Below are 19,553 nucleotides of genomic sequence, written 5' to 3' on the forward strand. Positions count from 1 at the left end.
AAACAGAGACGCTTACAATGCATCCTTCTTGACCAAAGAGGGGATTCTATTTGGCATCACTGCTCAGGGAAATCAGTACAGTAAGGGATCCAGGACATACTTACTTACCCTCGGTTAGCTAATGTGTGGGGTCGCAATACGAGAGCTCAAGTAGCACGGAAAACGCTCGAGGTCACAGCTTTTATAAGTCACATTTTGAGCCCCTTGTGATCCTGGAAACTTGTGTCAGGACTAAAAGACATCTGGGAGGGGATTCCATTGACAAGCGCAAGGGACTTTCCCCCATTCTTTGAGCCTCTCGCTCTCTCGGGACCCCAAATCTTCATTCCTCTGCCTACAAATATTTCATGAGGAGTTTTATCCTTTTCTCCCCTCGTTTGCCCTTTTTGGCAATCACAGAGATATACCCAAGCTACTGTTTTAAGAGAAGTGACTCTGCTTCCATTGCTGAATTGGGTTTGTGTCTAGAAAAGGAAATTCCATTCATTTATTAGACCTAATAAAATGTGAATGGCTGGAGTAATAGGCATGATTTATTTAGCTTACAGTGAGCGAGCATAATTTGGCATGACAGGGAAAGAAGTGGGGGTTACTTTATTTTGACTGCTCATAAATTAAAGGCCCATGATGATGGGCAGGGCTAGAAAAACCCTGCATAGCTCTGCGATTTGCTTGGATTATACAGATGAGCTTGCACAGGCTTGCTTTCCATATGTTTTTATTCTGCTTCTGTTAGGGATGAAGAGATTCAAGGATCTACAGGAGATCTTGAAGCCCTGATAACAAAAATGCTACTAGTCCCCCCACCCCGCCCCCTATTTCAGCCTCTATGAATTCCTCAGGTACAGCTCAGATTTTCAAGTCTATCTTTGCAGTCTAATTGGGTAGAAATGCTAAACCCTGTGCCCGATACCAATTGTTAAGTTTGCACGACACAATCTCTGGACACAGTCTTGGAACAGAGAGTGGGAATATGCACGGAACTGGTGACTGCTGGTTCGAAGTGGGGGGAATAGGGCTCTAAGGGCCAGGGAGGGTGCTCCGACGTTTCACCCGCCAGCGCTGTGTTTAAAAAAAACCGGTCCTGCAGGACAGCAACGTACCTTCTTGCCACCCGAGTGCACGTCGGATTGGAAGTACCCGGTGTGTGCACAGGTATGCACACCAGGTACTTCCGGTCTGACGTGCACCGGGGTGACAGGAGGTACGCTGCGCCCTGTGGGACCAGTTTTGAACACAGCACCAGTTGGTGGGGTGGTAAGAGCAATCTCCCTGGTCCTTAAAGCTATTCTCCACCACGACCTTCGAACTGGCTGAACCGCCAGACTTTCAAACCGGTTCGGAAGTCCGGAAAAGGGCTTCCGAACCGGTCCGTGAACCTCCCTAACAGAGAGCCCTGGTGACAGTGGGGGGAGATTAGATTAGCTGCTTGTAAGGGCAAGGTATGCTCTAGAAAGGCAGACCAGCTTGTCCACCCTCCGCCATCAAGTTCTGTTCAGTGAGGTCTGGGGATAGAGAAGCAGCGGGGTCAGGAGAGCAGTCTGGGCAGGAACCAGCTCACCAATGACATCGTCGTCGCCCTCCTCCTCGCAAATGACCATGCGCTCCTCATCACTGGTCATGTCCTCGCTGGTTGTGCGCTGAGAGCGGGAGGCACGGGAGGGGTGTGGGTGCAGGGACGGGCGGGGCCCTTCGCCTGGAGTTGCAAACGGGGACCCCGAGGGGCCCAGCCCCCCATACTGCCCCTTTCCGCTGACGTATGGAGACGGTACCGTGCACATCTGGAATACGAGAGACATTAATTCGCCAGGTGCCCTCCCACAGCTGCCGTGAGCACCAGTCTCTGGCCAAAAGCAAGAACGATGGAGAAGCCAGCCAGGCTTGCAAGAAAGCCAACTGGCAGCCACAGGCCAGACTCGGCCACGTGGTACCACCTCACCCTTTAAAAGCTTCCAGGGCAAATTTGTCTGAGCGGCATTGCCTTGTCCACACACAGCCCCCCCCCCCATGAGATCTTGGCAGGAGCTGCATCTGCAGCTAGGAAAGATCCCCCTTTGCCTGGGAAGGCAGGCAGCCCCGACAGGCCATATCCCGCCCCCCATTGCCGACACAAGCACGGGCTGCCCCACAACCCTCTGAAGCCCTGCGTTCCTGCCCTGGCCACCGCAGGCCCACAGCACCAACATACCTGACTGAGCTCCTGCAGCACCTGGCTGTCGCGGTCACTCTCCATCCCGTGCACCCCGCTGTGGGAGAAGGCCCTTGGCCGCTGTGCGCCGGGCCCCACCATCGGCAGGAGCCGCTCCCCGTGACCGTGCCCGGTTCCCACGACACCAGCCTTGCCCTCTGGCCCCAGCAGCACCTGCATCTCTGAAGGGCCTGGTGGGGAGGGCAGAATGGTAAGAGGAGGGAGGGGCCCTCTTCCAAGGAGCAGCAGTGGAGGGGGAGGGAACTCACCTCCTGGCAGGGCCGCGGTGCCCGTCTCCGACATGCTGCGCTCCCGCGTCTCCTTGGCGCAACCCCCAGGCCCCAAGGGCTTCACATCGGAACTGGACTTCTTCCGGTCTTTGTTGCACCACTTCCAGTCAGGGTGTGCTTTGAAATGGGCTTCCTTCACCTGCAAAGCAGAGCGGGAGATCAGGTCAGAGTGGAGAGAAGAGAAAGCCACTCCTGGGTAGTCCACTAGGACCAGGAACGCCCATCACACCAAGGCTGTGCTCACTCTGCGAAGGTTCGAACTGCATACCAAGGACAGCCGGACTCTGCAATCTGCATAGACAGAGCAAATATGAATCGGATTCTGCCCTTTCTCCCTGGCAGCCCCTTAAGCCCTTGGCCATTGTGGCTGGAAATGATGGGAGTTGTAGTCCAACAGCATCTCGGGTTCCACGATTAGAAACTCCTGCTACACTGTACAGAAGCCTAAGTACATGTCCATGAAATAATTGCAGAGACTTCCTCAGTTTACCCCTGCTTCGAAATCATTAGCTTGGATGGCTTTAAAAGGGCCTTGGACAAATTCATGGAGGACAGGTCTATCAATGGCTACTAGTCTGGTGGCTATAGGCCACCTCCAGCCTCAGAAGCAAGTTGCCTCTGAATCCCATTTGCAGGGGAGCTACGGCAAGGGAGAGGGAGTGCCTTCACCTTTTGCCTGTGGGCTTCTCAGAAGCATGTGGTGGGCCACTGTGTGAAACAGAATGCTGGACTAGATAGGCCTTGGGCCTGATCCAGCAGGGCTGTTCTTATGTTCACCCCCACCTCTGTTGCCTACCTTGCGTCTTTTTAATTTTTTTATGATATTGTGAGCCCTTCATGACAGGGATCCGTCAGTGTAAAATGCCGTGAACATGGATACCACTTGTTATAGTGCAATGATGATAGGAATAGCCAATCCTATCAACCGGCATATATTATTCTGGTTTTGCTAGTCGTGTGGGACAGACAAAAATCAAGGAACAATGCTAAAGGCCTGCTCCTGAAACTAGTGAGCTTCTTTAGCCAATCCCACCACTTCTGAGCATGCTCTCTGAAGCATCTCTCTGCAATCATAAGGGCTAAAGACGTTCATTTCAGTCTTGCTTTTAAAGGGAAATGAAATGATAGCTGACATTCTCTGGAAATTCCATTCTGTAGCCAGTACCATACAGGACTCCTAGTGGACCAGCACCAGGACCAGTGTAGCTGCAGCCCTGGAGATAACCACTGTGTCCTGCTCTTAAGCACACCCGCTGCTGGAGACAGCATGCTGTTTGGCAATGCTGGGCAGACCACTGAACTGATCCAGCCATGCCAGCTATAGCAAAGCATAATCTTGTTTTTAAATTTTATTGTGAGCCGCCTTGGGATTTTCTTAATGAAAGGCGGGGTATAAATTTAACAACAAATAAACAAAACAAAACAAAACAAAAGCAGACAATGACTCCCAAACCAAGCTTTTGACTCTTTGCACCACTACCTGTGCAACCCTCAAGGCCGTACCTGGAAGGCCAGGTCATGGTATTTCTGCTTCTCCTTCGGCCCCAGTGCATACCACCATTCGCCCAGGATCTTGCTGACAGTACGGTTGTCCTGATTGGGGTGCCGCTGGTGCACCAAGGCCCGGTGCCGCTTGCTGAAGATCATGAAGGCATTCATAGGCCGCCGAATGTGGTCTTTTTCTCTCTGCCAAAGACAGGAGGTGCACATACAAATGATGCCTCAGCCACAAGCAATCTTCTCCTCTCTTTGGTGCCAATGGTGAATTCTGGGTGGAACATCCCCTAAAGGGCCAAGGGGAGGGGAGGGGGTAGGATTTTCCCAGAATGCTCCATAAGCAGGATGTCAAGAAGATACCAAGGAAAAGGGAGAGCACTCACCTTGTTTGGACTACGACCATCCTTCTCAGAGGACGAATCTCGCTCTTTGGGCAGGGCACTCAATGACTGGGTACGACGCTTGCCAGGCGGCAGCGGGAGCTGGATCTCGGGAGATACGACAGAGAGGAACCTAAAGGAGGGGGAGGATCACAGCCAATGTCAGGGGCTGTGGAGTACTGGGGAGAGGGTTCTCTCGGGCTCCAGTTGGCCCTCTCACCTCTGCCAAACACACCAGGAGGCGCCTTTGAGAGCTTCATTCAAGCACCAGGTTAAAACTCTTCTGTTTAATGGGGGTTTTAATTGAGCTCTGCTGTTTTACTAGTTTCAACTGTTGCTGCAGAATAGCTTCCTACTCATTCTGCCGGCTAGCTAGCGTAATTAGTACAATGTTAAGTGTTTCAAAGCACGGCGATGATGCTTGGAATATATTATAGAGAAGCAGTTCACAAACATCACTCCACCATCTTCTGTTACCCACTTCAAACGACTCCCAGGGCTCTCCTTCAGTTTTTCCAAGCCCTCCTTCTCCCACCTGTTGCTGAGTGACAAGGATGGGGCCATAGCTTAGTGGCAGAGTATCTGCCTTATGTGCAGAAGGTACCAAATTCAATCCTTGCCATCTCCAGATAGAGCTGAGAAAGTCTCCTAGTTAAAACCATAGAGAGTCACTGTAAGTCCAGTGGACAGTATTAAGTTAGATAGGAACATAGGAAGCTGCCATATACTGAGTCAGACCATTGGTCCATCTAGCTCAGTATTGTCTACAAAGACTGGCAGCAGCTTCTCTTAAGGTTACAGGCAGGAATCCTTCTCAGCCCTGTCTTGAAGATACCAGGGAGGGAACGTGGAATCTGTGCTCTTCCCAGAGCAGCACCATTATCAAATGGGAATATCTTACAGTGCTCACATGCAAATGCAAACCAGGGCAGAGCCTGCTTAGCAAAGGGGACAATTCATGCTTGCTACCATAAGACAAGGGTCTGACTCAACAGAAGGCAATTTCCTATAGCACTCCTTAAACTCACTCACTCCAACTATGCACCCCTATTCTGACACCAACTACTCTACTGTAAGCCAGTGCAACGCAGTGGATAAGCTGTTCCACCTCTGCCACAGACTCACTGTGTGGACTTAGGCAAGGCATGCATCCTCTCTCTCTCTCCCCCACCCACCTGTGAAAAGAGTAACTACAATTTCACAAGGCTGCTGAAAACATGAGAGAGAGCAAACATGATAAAGAACGGCAAGGCACAGGGCAACACACAAGCAGTAATACTCACGCATCATCATGGTCACTTTCTGTCTCGCTGTCCAGGCGGGGGTGGCCCGGGACATCGTCATCCTGCTGGGGTGGACCCACACCACCTCCTGGGGTCACTGCTGACGGCTGGGGAATGGGAGCCGGGCTGTCAGGGTGCGAGGTGTTTGGCCTCCCCAACTCCGCTCCTGAAGATACACTGGGGAGCTCATGGGCCACAGCAGCCGATTCTGGAGGCTCTGAGAAGGGAATTATCCAGGAGAGACTGGATGACGTGCCCTTTGGGGGTTCACTCACGGACACACGCGCAAAGCCCAGCTCTGTGCACATTCCGCTACAGTCCTTGGAGGGAATCCCACAGACTTCCCGCCTCTTGCTTCCCCCTCCTCTTACCTTTGTTCTGATTGGAAGTGGAGGGATGACTGACAGGCTGCTGGCCTTCACTGGGCTGCACCGAGGAATCCGGCTGGCTGGGAGCCAGAAAGGGCACCAGGGAATGCCATGGGAATACAGCCACAGAACGCGGCTCCACATTCGTCCACACTGAAGTGAGGAAAAGCAGCAAGGGTTACGGCCATTTAGGCCAGCAGGTCCAAAGAGAGGAGAGGGATTCCATGAAGGGGAATGGGGAGGCAGGAGGGCCAGGATTCTGCCCTCCCCGCCGCCGCCCCCCCGCCCCCCCGCCACACACACACTTGACATTCGTGATCTGTGCCATGCTTTATCTCCAGTCACTTCGTCCCTGGGGAGGGGGCAGTGGGGAGATTTTCTCCTCTGTCTGCCAGGAAGCAACCCTGGCCTGCTCCGCCCTTCCCAGCTGGAAGCCAGGCAGAGGAATTTTACAGCTGCAAGAGGGGAAGGGGAGGGAGGGGGCGAGGGGCCCGCTCACCCAGACTCCCACGCTGGCTGGGCAGCCAAGCTGCTTGGCTCTGTACCAGCCAGAGGGCTTGGGAGCATCCCCAGGAGCTCAGGCTGCACAGGGCAAGGGGGAGGCAGGAAGTGCCAGAGGGCTGCCCACATCTATGCCCCCCATGGAGGGAGAGGTGCCTGAAACAAGAGGCTCTTCTTGCAAGCCTTTCGCTGTTAAAATGAAGGAGGCCATGACCCGCTCACACACACTGCCCCTCCTGTCACTTCCTGCTGCCCCCATATCAGGCAAAGCAGCACTTCCTCCTTGGGGTGTCCAGGAAAACTGTAGCACAAAGGGGAAAGAGAGAGAGAGAGAGAGATGCACAAGATGGCACAAACAAGATCTGCACCACCTGTATATCCTAGTTCTAGAGCATCCCCAAACCACGCCATATGTACAGCAGCTTGCCTTCAATAAGCCCAAATACTACGCAACAATCTCCCGATGGGAGCTCTACAGCTTTTCAGCCAGCCGTACTTACAACGGAGCAACAAGTGTGAAGCCCCAGAGCCTTGCACCATCTCAAACCACAATCACGTGGCGTTTGTGGGGAACACCGAACACACAAGCGACTGTAGGCTTCCCAGATAAGCCATACTGGGCTCCCATTGTACAGCAACACAGCCCCCCTCTGTTTCAGAAGCACCAGTACCGTTTGTCACCCATCCCACCATTCTGGCAACAGCCGCTACATAATGCAGCCCTTCAAACCATGTCCACAACTGGAAAAAGATGTATGCTAACCAGCTGTGCACAACCATTTCAAGCAGGATACTAAACATAATAACATGAAACAGACTTTACGGTACACCTATTTAAATGAAGCCACTGCTCTGTCATATTCATGTTCCTATACACTCTGTACTCCTCCAAGGATGCAAGAGCAGGGTACCCAATTCACAGCTCATCGTCCCTGTGCAAAAGGAGGCTTTGTTGATTGTACTTGGATTTTAAAGGAAGTCTAGCATGGTCTTGGACTATTCAGAAGACTAGGTGTTCAAATTATAAGATATAGGCATTTGGGAGGTAGCTGTGTGTTACCTCTGCCCAGAAAGAGGACAAGCCTATTCCCACTGGAGACCCATTTCCCAATGGAGATGATGCCCTCTTCCCAGCATTCCTCTCCCCTCCCTTCTAGTCCCTGATGGATCAGCCACATCCCCACTGCACTTGCATGTAAAGTTAACTCAATTATTAAAAGCCCTGAGTGCATCGTGGTTGGGCTCTGCCGGGAAGCACTGGCTCAGTGGCTTCCTGTCCTCCGGCTGGTGACCACATCCCTATGCAGGGGAGGGTGGAGGGTGGGGGGGTGGAACGGGAGGGAGACGAGAGACAAGGGCATGAAACATTAAGACCCTCCCTCTCTACTACAAAGTAAGCACAGAGTACCCGCCCCGCCGCCGCCAAGCAAAAAGACTGTAGATTCCGTTTCTGAGATTGAAGCCGGCTTCAGTGAAGAACTACAAGGCATGTGACAGAGGAAGCAGAGACACTCAGGGGAAGGAACTGGTCTGAAGCCACACAACAAGCTAAGCACAGAACCCAGGAGTCCTGGCAAGGAATCAGCCCCAGCATCTATCTCTCTCTCTCTCTCTCTCTCTCTCTCTCACACACACACACACACACACACAGAGCTGAATGGGGGAACAATAAGTCTCCCCTCTCTCTCGGGTCCCACCTCCACCACCAGGTCCCTGTGTGGTCTTAGGTCCCTCATTCTATCTCAGCCTCAGTTCCTCATCTGTAGAGGGGGAGCACACAGTGACCAGCCTCCCAGGGCTGAAAAGAAGGCAATCATGGCACAAGATGACCTTTTAAGTTCAACCACGACTATTCATTTGCAAAACAAGAATGCCAGCTCTGGGACTCCATCCCTAGCCACCTCCTGATCAACAGATAATCACAGGTGCGAAGCACTCTCTCCTCGATTAGCCCACAGGCTCCCCAGTTGTCAACAAAAAGGGTCGAACTAGCCTAGCGCCCACAGAGAGGGGCTTTTGGCAAAATGGGGTACCCAGGTCCACACCCCATCAGGTTTGCCCCCCTTTTACTGGCTCAGCTGTTGTGTCAACATCCTGAAATTGAGCTGCTGTCCTGTCACCCACCTCATCTCTACACTTGGGGGGGGACTTCACCTGGTTACATTTCTGCGTGCCAGACTGCCATTAAGTACACACAAGATAAGTGGGGGGAGGCTTGCAACCCTAGCCCTAAACATTTCCTCTGGGTCTCACAGCAGGATTGGGGCTACCACCTAGAATGGGGAATGGAAAAGGCCTTGAATCCCATTCTATAGCCAACCAGCTTCCTAAACCTACAAGAACCTCTCAAGCAAGATACTCCTTCGAGTAGAAATCCCAAGAAATCCTCATCCCTACAGAAGTCAAACCCACTTAGGCCACACAACATCAGACACCTTCAAACTACTGACACAGGAAAGGTTAAAGGTCACCAACTGCAGCCTCAGGTCACCCACATCCTCCAGAATACCCATCTTTCCAGCAAGACAAGAGGGTGTTACAGGACACCACTGCGTTGCGCCTCACACGTCCCCACACACAGATCTGAACCTTTCAGAGCTACTGCCATCATGCTTTGCAACCCAGTTCACTGACCGAACATGCCTAGCCCCCTGTGCGGCAGAGGGGACAATGCTGTCGGGGGTCTTTCTGTGGAGAACATCCCAAGGAGGCGTGATGAGCCGGACAGGCGACTACGACAGTTTCGTGGTGATCTCTCTCAGCAGTCCCTTGCAGAGAGCATGCTCCCCCTTCTTCTCCTCCTCCTCCCCACAGGGATGGAAGGAGGTGTAGGGATGCTCTCCAACAGGCCCAATGCGGTCCGCAGCTTTGGGATGGATGGGGGGCTGTCAGCAAGCCGGTACCCCTCTGGGGTAGGAAGATGCCTTAGCCAGTTCCATGCAGGGAGAGAAGAGCCAGTTGGATGTCAACAGCCAAAGCCCACCACCACGGCCACCATGTGCGACAGCAGCAGGCGGGGCAGCACTCTTCTCCTATGGTCTGCTCTGGCCCTCCTCACAGGCGGCGCGTGTTTCAGAGTCACCCTGGCAGCCGGCATAGGGCAAGCCAGAAAGCATCTTAGGGTGGGGGACCAAAGAGATGAGGAGAGAAGGGAGTGCCTGTAGTTCAGCTGCTCAGTCACCCTGCCGACCACCAAGGCAGCTTGCTCTAGTGGCAGCCTTGGGGGCAGCCAATATGGTGTGTGTGGAGGGGGAGACTGTTTCCTGAGGTAGGTGTGCCCCCGTGTGTGTGTGTGCGCGTGTGGATGAGTGGAAGAGAGAGGAAGGGGGAACGAGCGTGGGGAGCCCCCACCAGCTGCAAAGAGGGGAGTGGGTGGGCAGAAAAGCCCAAGACAGACAGCTAGATAGATAGAGGGGAACAGCCTACGCCGCCTGTCCTGTCCGCCTGTTCCGTCCCCCCCGTAGCCTGGCAGGATTACAGTGTGCGCGCTTGGAAAGCGGGGCGGGGGGGGGGGAGAAAAGGGAGGGAGGGAAAGAAAGAGAGAGAGGTCGCAAGTTGTCCGGCTGCCCGCCGCCCCTTCCCTTCCCTCTCGCAGGGCTGTCGGCGACAGGCAGGCGGTGGTTGGTTGTCGCGGCGCCTCTTGATGGGGGGGTGAAGAAGGGAAGGTTGTCGCTGGTGGTGGTGCTCCGCCTGTCGCGCCGTCCGTCCCCCCCACTCCGGTTGTAACCAAACACCATTCACTGCCCGCCTTCCTTCCTTCCTCTTCCTCCTCCCTCTCCCAGCCGCTCTGGGCTACGAACAAGGGCGGCCCCCCGCCCGAGCCAGCCTCCCTCCTCCTCTTCTCCCTCTCTCTCTCACATACACTCACAGAGAGAGAGAGAGAGAGAGAGCCCCGTCACGCATGCCCAATTAGCCCCCGCCACCCCATTGGCTGCCGCCACGCCGGGTCATTCACTTGCAAATGAGGCCCCCCCTCCTCTCCAGTCATACACACACCCCGCGACCTCCCATTGGCCACCCCTGGAATGTCAGTCATATGCAAATGAAGGAGCCGCTGCCGCCGACGCCACCAAGGGACAACGCATCACGGGGCCAATGAGATTCCTATTGGCGGGCGCGTACTCCAGCTTCCCCCCCCTCCTGCTCCTCCCCCCTCCCTTCTTACTCTACCACCTCTCAGGCCCGTCAGGAAGGGCCAAGAGAGAGGGCGAGACCACGCCCCGGGCGGGGTGGCGGAGGAGCAGACCAAAACACCACGGGGGTGGGGTGGGGGGGACAGGCGAGCTAGGAGGGGCGTAAAAGAAATAAAGGAGCAAAACAAGCCAGGAGAAGCGAGGCCAAGGGAAGGTCTCAGAGGGAAAACGTGGAGGGCACTGCTGGGGGCGGCCCACCAAGCAATCCACAGGCCCAACCATCTCCTCCCGCCCCCCAGTTTGTCACCTCATGCCCCCCCCCGCATTGCCTTAAAAAAAGAGTAGCTAAGGGGGCTTCACTCCCCCCCACACACTATAACAAACTGGGGCAAACAGGACAACAGGGGTGAGAGAGAGCGTGCAGAAGAGCAGGAGAAGGAGCCTAGGGAGGGGGCCAGGGGCAGAAGAAGAGGAGGCGGGGGGGGAAGAGAATGTGGAGGGGTGGGGGGAGATGGAGGGCAATAAAGGTCAAAAAGTGGCTTGAAAAAAAATGAGCACACAAGAAGAGTAAGAGACAAGCTGGGGGTGTGAAGTCAAGAAGGAGAACAAGGTGTAGGAGAGCTGAGGCGAAGAGGCGCAATGCGGGGGGGGGGGACTGTACCGAAAGAGTGTCTGGGGGTGGAATGAACAGTCATGCCACTTGGTGCCCCAACCCCCGTGCCACTGCCCCCCCCCCTTGCTTGCTCCCTGGCGTGGGCACCCCAGCACGCTCCTCCCCCCCACTCTGTGGCCAAGTGTGGTTTCACTTCTCCGCCAGCATGCCCCCCTTGATGCGGACATTCCATAGCTGCCCCTTGGGGGCACCCCTTCAAGCAGGCTGGCACACATAAATGCAGACACCCATGTGCGTCGAAGGTGCGGGTGCCGCCAGCCATGCAGACGCACCGCCCTGTGCACGGATGATTGTTACCCCCCCCCCCGTGGTTCATGGAAGCACCAAACCCAGCTGAGCACACCAAAGGTACCGTGTAAAAGACGTGTGCAGGGGGGTCGTGTGCTCACATATGTGCATGCCCGTGAATTAAAGTCACTCCTCTCTTTACTTTCTCACTCTCCACCAGCCCACAGTCGCTGAAGCGGCTTCTGCTGGCAGGCAGCCCAGTGCGGCTGGGGATTAGGAGCTTGCAGCACAGACGCATTCCTGGGATAATCTATCCTCCCTGGGGCAGGGTGGCGGGAAAGAGTAGTTCGTGAGGGGGGGCAGTGTGTGTCGTGCACGACTGGGCACCCCCTTGCCTCCCCTTGCAGGGAACTGCCTCCCCTCGACTCCCGATGATTCACACTCTCCTCCTTCCCAGTACCACGGAGGCCCCTTCCCCCGCAAGACTGACTCAATGCTGCCTCTACTCACAGCTGGGGGTGGGTAGGATGCAGCCAGCCTCTCTCCCCCAACACGCAGCCAATGGGCTATGAGGTGAAGTGAGGAGACACACAGGAACACCCCCACACACACATACACACAAGGTCTGGGCACAAGGCCAGGCCTGGGCGAAGATCCCATTGTTGAGGGAATTGGTGGGAGGGGGGAGAGGAGAGGACAGAAACCTGCCACTCCCAGCACGCACTGCACTAGCCCAATGGTGGGGGGGGAGGGGCTGACCAGGGTGTGTGTGTGGGGGGGGAACAACAGTTGCACCGTCCACTCACACACCCCACAATGTACTATGCCAACACCACACAGCCACCTACCCTTCATCATGCTTGTCTCAACACACACCGGTGCACCACGTCACATGCCAATCCACCATAGAGTTCATCTGCAGACACGGCAGCGTCTGGCAAGACCCACGACACACTCATGACACACTCATCACGTGTGAGAACCCCTCTTGCCTTGCACTCACTGACCCTGGGCAGCAGCCAGACTAATTTAACAATGACTAAGTCCTGTTGAAGTTAGCGGGACTTGAGTTAGTCATGATGAAGTTGTCTCATTGGTTTCAATGGTGCCTAGTCCTGACGAACTGTTTGGATGCTGCCCATAGACACACAACAGGAAGCACCCAGAAAAACAAATCGGAACAGACACACGTGAATTTCCTCCCCAAAGCAGAAAAGCCACAAATCTGCAGGGATGCTCACCCCCTGCTCAGACCCCAGAGACACACTTCATCGAGAACGGCAGGGTTTTAGTGCGAGGCCTAGACGTCACAAATGGTTTAAAACAGGGGCCCCAAACTTGCCTCTCCAGATGCTGTTGGACTACAATTCCCATCATCCCCTTTGGCCATTGTGGCTGGGGTTGTTGAGAGTTGTAGTCCAACAACATCTGGGAACCCCTGGCTTAAAGGAAAGCTCAGCTGATCAGATGTGTGTCCCCACTTGCCTCTCTCCTCAGGGCTGCTGATCAGAAGCTTGAAAGCAAGCTTCTCGGGAGAAGGCTTCCGGGCTTCCTGACATTAAAATGACCGGATGGAGTGACGAAAGACAGCCAGAGCAGATGCTGCATGAGTGGATTCAGCAGAGGTGGAAATACCCATCAAGAGCTGACTGGCTGCCGACTGACTCAAGTGTCACAGCCAAGTTAGGCGCAAGATGTCAGCACCCCAGATGTGGGGTGTCACTGCTCGTTTGTTAAGTGTCAGGTGTGTTCCTTACGAGTCCCACTATTCCTCCAAGGAGCTTATGAACGGGATAAGCAAAGCTCCCCAGGGCGTCAAGTGGCATTCGCATGAATACAAGCAACAATGAGAGTCCCACAAAAGCGGGTCTCACTTCTGTACTCGTCACAAATGCCCTCTGGGCAGAAGCAGATGCTCCAGTCTCCTGACATTCAGATGTCAGAACGAGCAGGGATGCTGTCCTTGTGCACAGCGTCCCTGGGGGAGCACTCTGAAGCCCCACCCCTGCACAGATGTGCTCAGAAGCTCCGCCTACCGCTGTTCCCAGTTACAGGGTTTGCAGAGCATTGGCGAAGCTTCTAAGCACATCAGTGCAGGGGCGGGGTCTGAGGGCATGCTCTGAAGCCCCTCCCCTCCTGCTGATGTGCTCAGAGGCTGCGCCCATTTTTTGTCATGCCTGAACAGGGCTAAAGTGTGCCATCGAGGCAGTGTCGACTCCTGGCGACCACAGAGCCCTGGGATTTTCTTTGGTAGAATACAGGAGGGGTTGACCACTGCCATCTCCTGCACAGTCTGAGATGATGCCTTTCAGCATCTTCCTGTCGTGTGTCTATCGCTGTTGCCCGATATAGCAGATTCCCATAGTCTGGGAAACAGACCAGTGGGGACGTGAACCAGCTACCTCTGGCTTGCTAGTTAAGTCATTTCCCCGCTGCGCCATTAGGTGGCTCTGAGCAGGGCTAAGGTCCTAGAAAGATATGCCTCAAGTCTCCCCTGAGCTGCTTTCTAGTCAAGGGGAGTCCTCTCTGTAATGGACATGGAAGAGGAGTTGCAGGCCCTACCCCAGTAACACCCTTGCAAAGCTCAGGAGGGGGGGCGGAGCTACGTGCCCCTCTTTCCAAGAGTTTGTGCTCCTCCTCATTTGTAACACCTCCTCTGCCTTCACTGAGGCCTAGTTCCCATTGGTCAACCTGTCTTGGGACGTACCACCTCAGATTGCAGCCGAGGGGGCTCACGCCACTGAACGCTCCTGCATGCAACAAACATTCCCTCCACCTAGAAAGCAAGCATGTCAGCGGGAAGCCTAGGCTACAGCCCCTTGCCCTGGCATGCCGGTTTTCTAGCTGGAGGGCTTTTTTTTTTTTTTTGCACGTGAACCCCCAGCCTGCCATCTGAAGTGGCATCGCCCAGACGCAGGTCCGTTAAATGGAAGTAACTTATTTATAGAAATGTGGCCCAAGTCGCTGAAGGGAAGACCTCGGAGTCCTTGTGCATGCACACACCTCTGCAGGCAGGTGCAGCGGCATTCACCGCCACCCCGTCGGGATTTCCAGCCCGCCTCAGGCTCTGCGTTCCCTGCAGCCGCTCCGCGAGGGTTTTGCCCCCCAGGTGCGAGCATGAGTGGCCGGCTGGTGCGCGCCATGCCAGATCTACTACGCAGCCTGCAAGCACGTTCATACCCTGGGCATGGTGCCAGGGTGCAGCTTCGCATCCAGCAAGTGCATTACATTGATCATTGATTTGTTCAGCACATTGATATACCGCCCCATACAAAAAAGGCCCCGGGGCGGTTCACATCCATCCTGGTGCACATGCTGTAAAGCAGCCACGGTCCAGAGAGCCACTCCACACAGCTCTCCCCTACTACCGTCTTCCAGGTCTTTGCAGCCAGGAGGAGGGAGAGATGTGCCCCCACGGGGCTAGGGACAGAGGGTGGACATGCGGCCAGGGAATTACAGCCAGCCACAGCTTCTGAGTGCACACCCACGGCTGATTTGAGGACTTCGGTCTGCCTCTCGGGCTCTCTGATAGGGCTGTACCACTGGAGCCTTCCTGCAGCAGTTGCACTACAACTCCCATCCTCCCCAGCCACAATGGCAGTGATCAGGGATGATGGGAGTTGTAGTCCAACAGCTGCAAGAAGGCTCAAGTTGTACAGCCCGGCCAAGTTTAGCACTGGAAGATCCAGGTTCATAGGAACATAGGGAGCTGCCATATACTGAGTCAGACCATAGGTTCATCTAGCTCAGTATTGTCTAGGGATTCTCAACGTTGGGTCCCCAGATGTTATTGGACTTCAACTCCCATAATCCCCAGTCCCAGTGGCCTTTGGTTGGGAGTTATGGGAGTTGAAGTCCAATAACATCTGGGGACCCAATGTTGAGAATCCCGGGTCTACATAGACTGGCAAGCAAGAGAAGAGTGAAGCTTCTCCCAGTTCCACATGCAAACGCAGCACATACATTGTGGCTGAGGGATGCTGGGAGCTGTAGTCCAAAAACAGCCAGAAGACCAAGTTTGCCCAGCCCTGGTTTAAAGGGTTTCAGTAGACAAGGGTTTAAATGAAGCCTAAAATCAAGGAACCATCAACTTGTGAGCAATGGGACTAGCACACACAGAGCATGCCTGAAGCATGTGTGCATGCCTAAGGAGACATGTGCAGTGGAACACAAGCGCACCACCAAAAGATATGGATATGCACACATGCTTCAGGCATGCTCTGTGTGTGCTAGGCGTATGCAGGCGTATGCAGCCAGTGTATCATGGTGCAGGGAGGAAAGCTGGTCTTGCGGCAGCGAGCATGAATAGTCCCATTTGCTAAACAGGGTCCAACCCAGTTTGCATTTGGATGGGCGGCTACATGTGAGCACTGTGCGATATTCTGGAGCCCTAACTCAGTGGGACAGCATCCACTTTGCATGTAGAAGGTCCCCAGTTCGATCCCTGGTGGCATCTCCAGGTAGGGCTGGGAGAGACTCCCATCTGAAACCTTGGAGAGATGCTGCCAGTCAGGGTAGACAACACTGTGCGAGACTGGCCAAGGATCTGACTCAGCAGGAAGTGGCTTCCTAGGTTCCTAGTGGTTAGAGTGACCCTTGGGAGACCGAGGCTCAAATCGCCACAAAGCGCACAGCGTGAGAGCCGGCCTGTCATGCTCTCTCAGTCTAACCAACCTCACAGGGTTGGCGTGAGGACAAAATGCAGTGCGGGGGAGAGAACCACGTGTGCCACCCTGAGCTCTTTGGAAGAAGGAGAGGATATACATGTAATAAGATCTGCAGAAGGACGTAAACCAGAAATCCATTCCATTGCAGCGAGGGCAGCACGGAAGCCGGCCCTGCTGCAGTGTCCTCCAAACCACACACACCTGGCCTCAAGCCGTAGGCGCCGACGTGCACGACTCCCCCCATCCGGATCTGGTCCCTCCCATTGCTGATAAAAATAGAGACGGGGCTCCAGGCAAGCAGCAGGGAGACGGTAGTCTTGGTTACCAGTTGCCGAGAGACAGCCAACTGCACTTGTGATGCTGCAGGGAGCCGAAGCTTTGGAAGCGAACGGGAGAGCCACATGAGTGTGCAAGGCAAGGAGGTGCCCAAGAAGCCCTTTCCTCTGTCCCTTCACACCTCCCAGCCCTCCAAGGGCGCACAGACCTGCACAAGACCAAGCCTGCACGCACACACGTCAACCCACTCACTGCCAGCATCCACCTAAGTGTAGAAGAGGTTATCCCCGAGGGCAGTGCTTGAGGTCATTACTCCCCAACAGCACCTGCCCAGTGGTGGAGAAACAAGGCATGAATCTGAGCACCCGAAGAGGTCCATCCCAAGAAGACCCTCCGCAGATGGGGTGCGGGGGTATCCAGTGTCCGAGAGCTTGGGCCCATGTTATGACTGTAGTGACAACAGTCACCAGGCCAGGGGAGGGTGAAGGGACACAGACCTGCAAGAATTACAGAAGCAGAGAGAAGCCACCGGCATTGAAGAAGAATTGCACTCAGGTCATAGAAACATACAGCGAGTCAGGCCATCGGCCCATCTAGCTCAGTATTAGTCTATAACGGTTCTGCTCAACTTCGGCCCTCCAACTGCGTTTGGACTACAACTCCCATAATCCCCAGCCACACTGGCCCAGAGCCATGGGAGTTGTAGGCCAACAGGAGCTGTAGGATTATGGGAGTTGTAGGCCAACACCGGCAGGAGGGCTGGAGTTGAGCAGCCCTGGTCTACACTGACTGGCAGTGGCTACGCCAAGGTTTCAGGTGGGAGTCTTTCCCAGCCCTACCAGGAGATGCTGCCAGGGATTGAACCTGGGACCTTCTGCATGCAAAGCAGATGCTCTACCACAGAGCTACGGCACCACCTCCTTCCACATGTTGCTCTCACATACATACACCCCCCCACACACACAGTCTCATGCAATGCTCCAGCTGGTACACGCTCAGCATGCAGTACTAGGTACTGATGAAAATACAGACCAGGGCAGGGTATCCCAACTGTAACACAATGATCTATACATATAGGTAAAGGTAAAGTGTGCCGTCAAGTCGATTTCGACTCCAGGCGCCCACAGAGCCCTGTGGTTGTCTTTGGTAGAATACAGGAGGGCTTGACCATGGCCTCCTCCCGTGCAGCATGAGATGATGCCTTTCAGCATCTTCCTATATCGCTGCTGCCCGATACAGTACCAGAGGGGATTTGAACCGGCAATCTTCTGGTTGTTAGTCAAGAATTTCCCCACAGCGCCACTTACGGTGACTTACATATAGGTACCTACAGTTTATGGCACATCCTGTTATGTCTTTTCCAGACTTTGGAATCCACCCCTATATCCACACAGAGAGACATATTTTGACAATCAGCAATACAAACTTGGGCCCTGGATCCATGGGTTGCCAAATATAACGGGCTATATGCATTTTCATAGAACAGCCTGCATTTTCAAAACTGTCTATGACGTTATGACAATATGCATAACGTTATGACAATATGCATAATGTTATGACAATACGCATTTTCATAACAGTCTACCATGCATTTTCCCATATATAAAGACATGGGAATGACTCGGGAATCTTTACAACAAGGAACGTCGGAAAAGGCCTCTCTGTCATGGTGTTGCAACCTGCGCTCCAGCCCCGGTTTTTAATGACTGGGGGGTAACAGCCATGGTTCCACAAGGGAGGATACACGAATACAGGGGTGGGCGAACTTGGCCCTCCCGCTGTTTTTGGATCACAACTCCCAGCATCCCCAGCTGGGGGATGGTTTCTCCATAGCAGCCTCCATTTATTCACATCTTCTCACACAAATATATCCAAAGCCCAAAATCTTTTGCCACACATTAAGAGCAAATTCTACAGTGACAACACTTCTGCATATCTGTGTGTTAACAGTATTAAGCCAGCACACCTCCAATGATTACAATGAAACAGCCTTGAAAATGAGGCCACAAGAGTTACTAGCCCAAGACACATTTTCACTAGCCCATTCCCAATGTACAACTCAGTCAATCAGTTGTGACACAGATAATCTGAAAGGGAAGGTGAGGGCAGGGGAAGAGAACCTATTCTTTTCCAGGTTACAAAAGCTTCCCTGTCTGATCGCCTGGAGCCAATATTTACTCATCATAGACGAACAGCTGTTTACATGCCTTCAGTATGAATAAGGTCCCAAGTTAAGGCCTGAAGGCTCATGCTAAAGCTAAGCAGGTCTGCATTTGACCAGTGTTTGGACAGGAAACCCCCTGGGAACACTATACAAGTTGCCTTGAGCTCAGTGAAAGGAAATCGGAGGTACACGAAATCAAACAACAATCCTAGCCAGCCACAGAGCCAGTCAGTTGACCCTGAAAAACACAACACAAATAACGTTCAAATTGACCAACGCTGGTGCTAACCAAACTGGTTTCGGCTCCTAGTCCCACCCTACATTTAACACACTCATGCTAGTTGTAGACATGAACAGAACTTGGGCTTCGGGGTCTCTCTACAGATTCAGATAGGGAAGCAGCTACAATTGTTCCATAGATTCAATGCTCCTTTCAAGAACTGATTTGTATTTATTTATTTTTTTGAAGGAACTTGTGATTCTGTATCAGGCCTATCCAGCTTGTGAGGCAACCAAGATGAACGCAGCTCACCTGCTATTTAGGGTGACCCAGAGGGGACTTGGATTCCTCCCCACCCCACCCCACCCCCACCCCCTGCCTGCTTGGGACTGCCAAAACATAGGGTTTGTGCAAGCAGGGGGTGCCGCTCAGCTCAGAGGCAGAGCACAAGCTTTGCATGCAGAAGATCATAAATTCAGTCCTTGGGGTCACCAGGTAGGGCTGGGAAAGGCCTCTGTCCAAAACCCCGGTGAGCCACTGCCATCCGAGTAGGCAGTCCTGAGCTAGATGGGCCAAGGCATCTGGTGGCCACTGTGCGAAATGGGATACTGGGCTAGATAGGCCTGGAGCCTGATCCAGCAGGGCTCTTCTGAAGGGTCTGGTTTGGCACGAGGCAGTTTTGCAG

The 19,553-nt window shown here is 53.9% G+C and overlaps 1 protein-coding gene across 5 annotated transcripts in view; it reads right to left on the reverse strand.

The window, feature by feature from the left end:
- The window catches only part of CIC (capicua transcriptional repressor), a 43,324-nt gene that overhangs the window by 14,344 nt on the left and 9,427 nt on the right, over nucleotides 1-19,553 (reverse strand). For all 5 annotated transcript variants that reach the window (XM_053267876.1, XM_053267877.1, XM_053267874.1 and 2 more), the window contains exons 3-9: nucleotides 6,010-6,159; nucleotides 5,639-5,855; nucleotides 4,359-4,488; nucleotides 3,982-4,164; nucleotides 2,458-2,617; nucleotides 2,189-2,379; nucleotides 1,562-1,781 (exon numbers count right to left, since the gene is read on the reverse strand). In XM_053267876.1, coding sequence (XP_053123851.1) covers nucleotides 1,562-1,781; nucleotides 2,189-2,379; nucleotides 2,458-2,617; nucleotides 3,982-4,164; nucleotides 4,359-4,488; nucleotides 5,639-5,855; nucleotides 6,010-6,159 — 1,251 coding nt within the window. The remainder of the gene's footprint in view (nucleotides 1-1,561; nucleotides 1,782-2,188; nucleotides 2,380-2,457; nucleotides 2,618-3,981; nucleotides 4,165-4,358; nucleotides 4,489-5,638; nucleotides 5,856-6,009; nucleotides 6,160-19,553) is intronic.

Source organism: Hemicordylus capensis, chromosome 7, assembly GCF_027244095.1.
Source record: "Hemicordylus capensis ecotype Gifberg chromosome 7, rHemCap1.1.pri, whole genome shotgun sequence".
Taxonomy (NCBI): domain Eukaryota; kingdom Metazoa; phylum Chordata; class Lepidosauria; order Squamata; family Cordylidae; genus Hemicordylus; species Hemicordylus capensis.